This window comes from Oncorhynchus masou, unplaced genomic scaffold, assembly GCF_036934945.1.
Source record: "Oncorhynchus masou masou isolate Uvic2021 unplaced genomic scaffold, UVic_Omas_1.1 unplaced_scaffold_7280, whole genome shotgun sequence".
In the NCBI taxonomy this organism is placed as follows: Eukaryota; Metazoa; Chordata; class Actinopteri; order Salmoniformes; family Salmonidae; genus Oncorhynchus; species Oncorhynchus masou.
Genome location: NW_027013732.1, coordinates 1 through 7,500, shown reverse-complemented (window position 1 = coordinate 7,500; position 7,500 = coordinate 1). Strand labels below are relative to the sequence as shown.

At 41.9% G+C, this 7,500-nt stretch overlaps 1 protein-coding gene across 1 annotated transcript in view; it reads right to left on the bottom strand.

Moving 5' to 3' along the window:
* LOC135537235 (phosphofurin acidic cluster sorting protein 2-like) overlaps window positions 1-7,178 on the bottom strand; it is a gene marked incomplete at both ends in the record, with an annotated part of 11,206 nt that extends 4,028 nt beyond the window's left edge. Inside the window, 2 exons of the mRNA XM_064963419.1 lie at window positions 6,309-6,368; window positions 7,098-7,178. Of these exons, the coding sequence (XP_064819491.1) occupies window positions 6,309-6,368; window positions 7,098-7,178 (141 nt within the window). The remainder of the gene's footprint in view (window positions 1-6,308; window positions 6,369-7,097) is intronic.
* Window positions 7,179-7,500: the final 322 nt, after the last annotated feature.

Here is a 7,500-nt window from a genome sequence, read left to right as displayed (position 1 = left end):
CCTCATTTAAAACAGAGTATCAGGGTTGGGTTACCTCATTTAAAACAGTATCAGGGTTGGGTTACCTCATTTAAAACAGTATCAGGGTTGGGTTACCTCATTTAAAACAGTATCAGGGTTGGGCTACCTCATTTAAAACAGAGTATCAGGGTTGGGTTACCTCATTTAAAACAGTATCAGGGTTGCCTCGTTTAAAACTGTATCAGGGTTGGGTTACCATGTTTAAAACAGAGTATCAGGGTTGGGTTACCTCATTTAAAACAGAGTATCAGGGTTGGGTTACCTCATTTAAAACAGTATCAGGGTTGGGCTACCTCATTTAAAACAGAGTATCAGGGTTGGGTTACCTCGTTTAAAACAGAGTATCAGGGTTGGGTTACCTCATTTAAAACAGTATCAGGGCTACCTCATTTAAAACAGTATCAGGGCTACCTCATTTAAAAAACAGTATCAGGGCTACCTCATTTAAAACAGTATCAGGGCTACCTCATTTAAAACAGAGTATCAGGGTTGGGTTACCCTGTTTAAAACAGAGTATCAGGGTTGGGTTACCTCATTTAAAACAGTATCAGGGCTACCTCATTTAAAACAGTATCAGGGCTACCTCATTTAAAACAGTATCAGGGCTACCTCATTTAAAACAGTATCAGGGCTACCTCATTTAAAACAGTATCAGGGCTACCTCATTTAAAACAGTATCAGGGCTACCTCATTTAAAACAGTATCAGGGCTACCTCATTTAAAACAGTATCAGGGCTACCTCATTTAAAACAGTATCAGGGCTACCTCATTTAAAACAGTATCAGGGTTGGGCTACCTCATTTAAAACAGTATCAGGGTTGGGCTACCTCATTTAAAACAGAGTACCAGGGCTACCTCATTTAAAACAGTATCAGGGCTGGGTTACCTCGTTTAAAACAGAGTATCAGGGTTGGGTTACCTCATTTAAAACAGTATCAGGGTTACCTCGTTTAAAACAGAGTATCAGGGTTGGGCTACCTCATTTAAAACAGTATCAGGGCTGGGTTACCATGTTTAAAACAGAGTATCAGGTTGGGTTACCTCATTTAAAACAGTATCAGGGTTGGGTTACCATGTTTAAAACAGAGTATCAGGGTTGGGTTACCTCATTTAAAACAGTATCAGGGCTGGGTTACCATGTTTAAAACAGAGTATCAGGGTTGGGTTACCTCATTTAAAACAGTATCAGGGTTGGGTTACCATGTTTAAAACAGAGTATCAGGGTTGGGTTACCTCATTTAAAACAGTATCAGGGTTACCTCGTTTAAAACAGAGTATCAGGGTTGGGCTACCTCATTTAAAACAGAGTATCAGGGTTGGGTTACCTCATTTAAAACAGAGTATCAGGGTTGGGTTACCATGTTTAAAACAGAGTATCAGGGTTGGGTTACCTCGTTTAAAACAGAGTATCAGGGTTGGGTTACCTCGTTTAAAACAGTATCAGGGTTGGGCTACCTCATTTAAAACAGTATCAGGGTTGGGCTACCTCATTTAAAACAGTATCAGGGCTACCTCGTTTAAAACAGAGTATCAGGGTTGGGTTACCTCGTTTAAAACAGTATCAGGGTTGGGCTACCTCGTTTAAAACAGTATCAGGGTTGGGTTACCTCATTTAAAACAGAGTATCAGGGTTGGGCTACCTCATTTAAAACAGTATCAGGGTTGGGCTACCTCATTTAAAACAGAGTATCAGGGTTGGGCTACCTCATTTAAAACAGTATCAGGGTTGGGCTACCTCATTTAAAACAGAGTATCAGGGTTGGGCTACCTCATTTAAAACAGTATCAGGGTTGGGTTACCTCATTTAAAACAGTATCAGGGTTGGGCTACCTCATTTAAAACAGAGTATCAGGGTTGGGTTACCTCATTTAAAACAGTATCAGGGTTGGGTTACCTCATTTAAAACAGTATCAGGGTTGGGTTACCTCATTTAAAACAGTATCAGGGTTGGGCTACCTCATTTAAAACAGAGTATCAGGGTTGGGTTACCTCATTTAAAACAGTATCAGGGTTGCCTCGTTTAAAACTGTATCAGGGTTGGGTTACCATGTTTAAAACAGAGTATCAGGGTTGGGTTACCTCATTTAAAACAGAGTATCAGGGTTGGGTTACCTCATTTAAAACAGTATCAGGGTTGGGCTACCTCATTTAAAACAGAGTATCAGGGTTGGGTTACCTCGTTTAAAACAGAGTATCAGGGTTGGGTTACCTCATTTAAAACAGTATCAGGGCTACCTCATTTAAAACAGTATCAGGGCTACCTCATTTAAAACAGTATCAGGGCTACCTCATTTAAAACAGTATCAGGGCTACCTCATTTAAAACAGAGTATCAGGGTTGGGTTACCTCGTTTAAAACAGAGTATCAGGGTTGGGTTACCTCATTTAAAACAGTATCAGGGCTACCTCATTTAAAACAGTATCAGGGCTACCTCATTTAAAACAGTATCAGGGCTACCTCATTTAAAACAGTATCAGGGCTACTCATTTAAAACAGTATCAGGGCTACCTCATTTAAAACAGTATCAGGGCTACCTCATTTAAAACAGTATCAGGGCTACCTCATTTAAACAGTATCAGGGCTACCTCATTTAAAACAGTATCAGGGCTACCTCATTTAAAACAGTATCAGGGCTACCTCATTTAAAACAGTATCAGGGCTACCTCATTTAAAACAGTATCAGGGTTACCTCATTTAAAACAGTATCAGGGTTGGGTTACCTCGTTTAAAACAGTATCAGGGTTCGGTTACCTCGTTTAAAGCAGTATCAGGGTTGGGTTACCTCGTTTAAAGCAGTATCAGGGTTCGGTTACCTCGTTTAAAGCAGTATCAGGGTTGGGTTACCTCATTTAAAACAGAGTATCAGGGCAGGGTTACCTCATTTAAAACAGAGTATCAGGGTTGGGCTACCTCATTTACCTCATTACCTCAAGCTGCACAAGAACTCACTACTGTAATGGTCCAGGTTACAAAGTGGCTCAGTGACTCGTGTTTGCATCTCAATGTGAAAAAAACTGTTTGCATGTTCTTCACAAAGAGGGCAACAGATGCTACTGACCCAGATGTCTATGTGTCATGGGAGAAGCTCCAGGTGGTATCCGATTTTAAGTACCTTGGCATCATACTTGATTCCAACCTCTCTTTTAAAAAGCATGTGAAAAAGGTAATTCAAATAACTAAATTCAACCTAGCTAATTTCCGATTTATACGAAATTGTTTGACTACAGAGGTAGCAAAACTGTACTTCAACTCTATGATACTCCCCACTTAACATACTGCTTGACTAGTTGGGCCCAAGCTTGCTGTACAACATTAAAACCTATTCAGTCTGTCTACAAACAGGCTCTCAAAGTGCTCGATAGGAAGCCCAATAGCCATCATCATTGTCACATCCTTAGAAAGCATGAGCTCTTGAGTTGGGAAAATCTTGTGCAATACACCGACGCATGTCTTGTATTCAAGATCCTTAATGGCCTGGCTCCCCCTCCACTCAATATTTTTGTTAAACAGAAAACCCAGACATATGGCAGCAGATCCACAAGGTCTGCCATGAGAGGTGACTGTATAGTTCCCTAAGGAAAAGCACCTTTAGTAAATCTGCATTCTCTGTGAGAGCTTCCCATGTCTGGAATACACTGCCACCAGACACACATAACTGCACCACATATCACACTTTCACAAAATGCTTGAAGACATGGCTAAAGGTCAATCAGATTTGTGAACATGGTCCCTAGCTGTGTGTTGCCGCTTTCCATGTTGTCTGTTGTCTGTAGCTTGTGAGGTGTGGAAACACTTTGTTGCTTTTATGAATTTTGTCTTGCTGCTTTTTGCTCTATGTTGCTCTGTCTGTATGCTACGTCTTGCTTGTCCTATGTTGCTATGTCTTGCTTGTTCTATGTTGCTATTGTTTATATTGTAATTGTTTTTAATAACCTGCCCAGGGACTGCGGTTGAAAATTAGCCGGCTGGCTAAAACCGGCACTTTTACCGAAACGTTGATTAATGTGCACTGTCCCTGTAAAAATAAAAATAAACTCAAACTCAAATTTAAAACAGAGTATCAGGGTTGGGCTACCTCATTCAAAACAGAGTATCAGGGTTGGGCTACCTCATTTAAAACAGAGTATCAGGGTTGGGTTACCTCGTTTAAAACAGAGTATCAGGGTTGGGTTACCTCGTTTGAAAACAGAGTATCAGGGTTGGGTTACCTCATTTAAAACAGAGTATCAGGGTTGGGTTACCTCGTTTGAAAACAGAGTATCAGGGTTGGGTTACCTCATTTAAAACAGAGTATCAGGGTTGGGTTACCTCATTTAAAACAGAGTATCAGGGTTGGGCTACCTCATTCAAAACAGAGTATCAGGGTTGGGCTACCTCATTTAAAACAGAGTATCAGGGTTGGGTTACCTCGTTTAAAACAGAGTATCAGGGTTGGGTTACCTCGTTTGAAAACAGAGTATCAGGGTTGGGTTACCTCATTTAAAACAGAGTATCAGGGTTGGGTTACCTCGTTTGAAAACAGAGTATCAGGGTTGGGTTACCTCATTTAAAACAGAGTATCAGGGTTGGGTTACCTCATTTAAAACAGAGTATCAGGGTTGGGCTACCTCATTTAAAACAGAGTATCAGGGTTGGGTTACCTCGTTTAAAACAGAGTATCAGGGTTGGGTTACCTCGTTTGAAAACAGAGTATCAGGGTTGGGTTACCTCATTGAAAACAGAGTATCAGGGTTGGGTTACCTCATTTAAAACAGAGTATCAGGGTTGGGTTACCTCATTTAAAACAGAGTATCAGGGTTACCTCATTTAAAACAGAGTATCAGGGTTGGGTTACCTCATTTATGTAAAACAGAGTATCAGGGTTGGGCTACCTCATTTAAAACAGTATCAGGGTTGGGGTCAATTCCATTTAAATTCCAGTCAATTAAGGAAGTACACTGAAATTACAATTCTCTTCAATGCTTTTCAACGAGGAACCTTTAGAATTGGTTTTAATTTCTGAATTGACTGAAAAATAAATGGAATTGACCACAACCCTGGTTAGTACAACAGCTGGACAGGTTGTTACCTCATTGACCCCAACCCAGGTTAGTATAACAGCTGGACAGGTTGTTGACCCTGGTTAGTACAACAGTTGGACAGGTTGTTACCTTATTGACCACAACCCTGGTTAGTACAACAGCTGGACAGGTTGTTACCCCATTGACCCCAACCCAGGTTAGTACAACAGCTGGACAGGTTGTTGACCCTGGTTAGTACAACAGCTGGACAGGTTGTTACCTCATTGACCCAACCCTGGTTAGTACAACATCTGGACAGGTTGTTACCTCATTGACCCCAACCCTGGTTAGTACAACAGCTGGACAGGTTGTTACCTCATTGACCCCAACCCTGGTTAGTACAACAGCTGGACAGGTTGTTACCTCATTGACCCCAACCCTGGTTAGTACAACAGCTGGACAGGTTGTTACCTCATTGAACCCAACCCAGGTTAGTACAACAGCTGGACAGGTTGTTACCTCATTGACCCCAATCCTTGGTTAGTACAACAGCTGGACAGGTTGTTACCCCATTGACCCCAACCCAGGTTAGTATAACAGCTGGACAAGTTGTTGACCCTGGTTAGTACAACAGCTGGACAGGTTGTTACCTCATTGACCCCAACCCTGGTTAGTACAACAGCTGGACAGGTTGTTACCTCATTGACCCCAATCCTTGGTTAGTACAACAGCTGGACAGGTTGTTACCCCATTGACCCCAACCCAGGTTAGTACAACAGCTGGACAGGTTGTTGACCCTGGTTAGTACAACAGCTGGACAGGTTGTTACCTCATTGACCCCAATCCAGGTTAGTACAACAGCTGGACAGGTTGTTACCTCATTGACCCCAACCCAGGTTAGTACAACAGCTGGACAGGTTGTTGAGCCTGGTTAGTACAACAGCTGGACAGGTTGTTACCTCATTGACCCCAACCCTGGTTAGTACAACAGCTTGTTACCTCATTGACCCCAACCCTGGTTAGTATACCAGCTGGACAGGTTGTTACCTCATTGACCCCAACCCAGGTTAGTACAACAGCTGGACAGGTTGTTACCTCATTGACCCCAACCCTGGTTAGTACAACAGCTGGACAGGTTGTTACCTCATTGACCCCAACCCAGGTTAGTATACCAGCTGGACAGGTTGTTACCTCATCGACCCCAACCCAGGTTAGTACAACAGCTGGACAGGTTGTTACCTCATTGACCCCAACCCAGGTTAGTACAACAGCTGGACAGGTTGTTACCTCGTCTGAGACTCGGAACCTCTTGATCAGGGCCACCAGTCTCTGTTTAAAGTTCTGCTGCTAAAAGAGGACACAGAAACAACTACTCATCAAAACAGACAGACCCATCACAAAGACCTAGCCTGGGTCCGTTTACACGTGGAATAATAGCACACACACACACAGACTGGTTCCCAGGCTAACAACAACCGGGAGAGTAATCAGTCGCCTCTAAAGGATTTCCAACAACAAATATGTTGCTTTTTTTGGGGGTGGGGGGGGGGCGAACCGAACTAAATTAACATGTAAATGTGAGTTATAAGATCTGTCATTCTCATTGAAAGGATGTCTGAGAAGGCAGATCTGTTCTATGTGCTCTATTTCTATGTGTCCTGTCCTTAAGTTATTTTTTAAATATTTTTTAACAGCTTTCAAACAGCTGAAAATATATGCTGTCTGTATATGTCGGTATAAAATACAGAAATATGTCTGTATAAAACCCCTGAAGGAAGTGGGACCATGTTAAATAAAGGTGAAATAAAAACCATGGCAACGCTGCCGTTTGACCAGCAGGTTAGCATCTTAGGCAGAAAAAAACAAAAAACAACAACAACAAAAAAACACGCTGGGATATTGTGAATTACCACCGAACGCTTTTCGTTTTTTTAGCAGGAAACAAATCTCAAACTAAAACATTGTATCATAATCTTATTTCCAATAAAATTAAGATAAGGCTTATTCATAAACCTAAGCTTGATGAGAATGCAACACAAAAAAAGCTGTCTGGATGACTTTGCTACCATCTCTTACCCTGGTAATTGAGGCAGTCCTCGCGATAGACCTCCTGTGCTTCTTTGGTTTCCTCACATCATACTCATCATCCTCAAGGTCCTGGGAATATACATGTAAACAGTATACTGGGTTAAAACACAGCCAGGACAGGTTGTCGAACATATACAGTATACTGGGTTAAAACACAGCCAGGGCAGGTTGTCGAACATATACAGTATACTGGGGTTAAAACACAGCCAGGACAGGTTTAAAACACAGTATACTGGGTTAAAACACAGGGCAGGTTGTCGAACATATACAGACATATATACTGGGTTAAAACACAGCCAGGGCAGGTACTGTCGAACGTATACAGTATACTGGGTTAAAACACAGCCAGGACAGGTTGTCGAACATATACAGTATACTGGGTTAAAACACA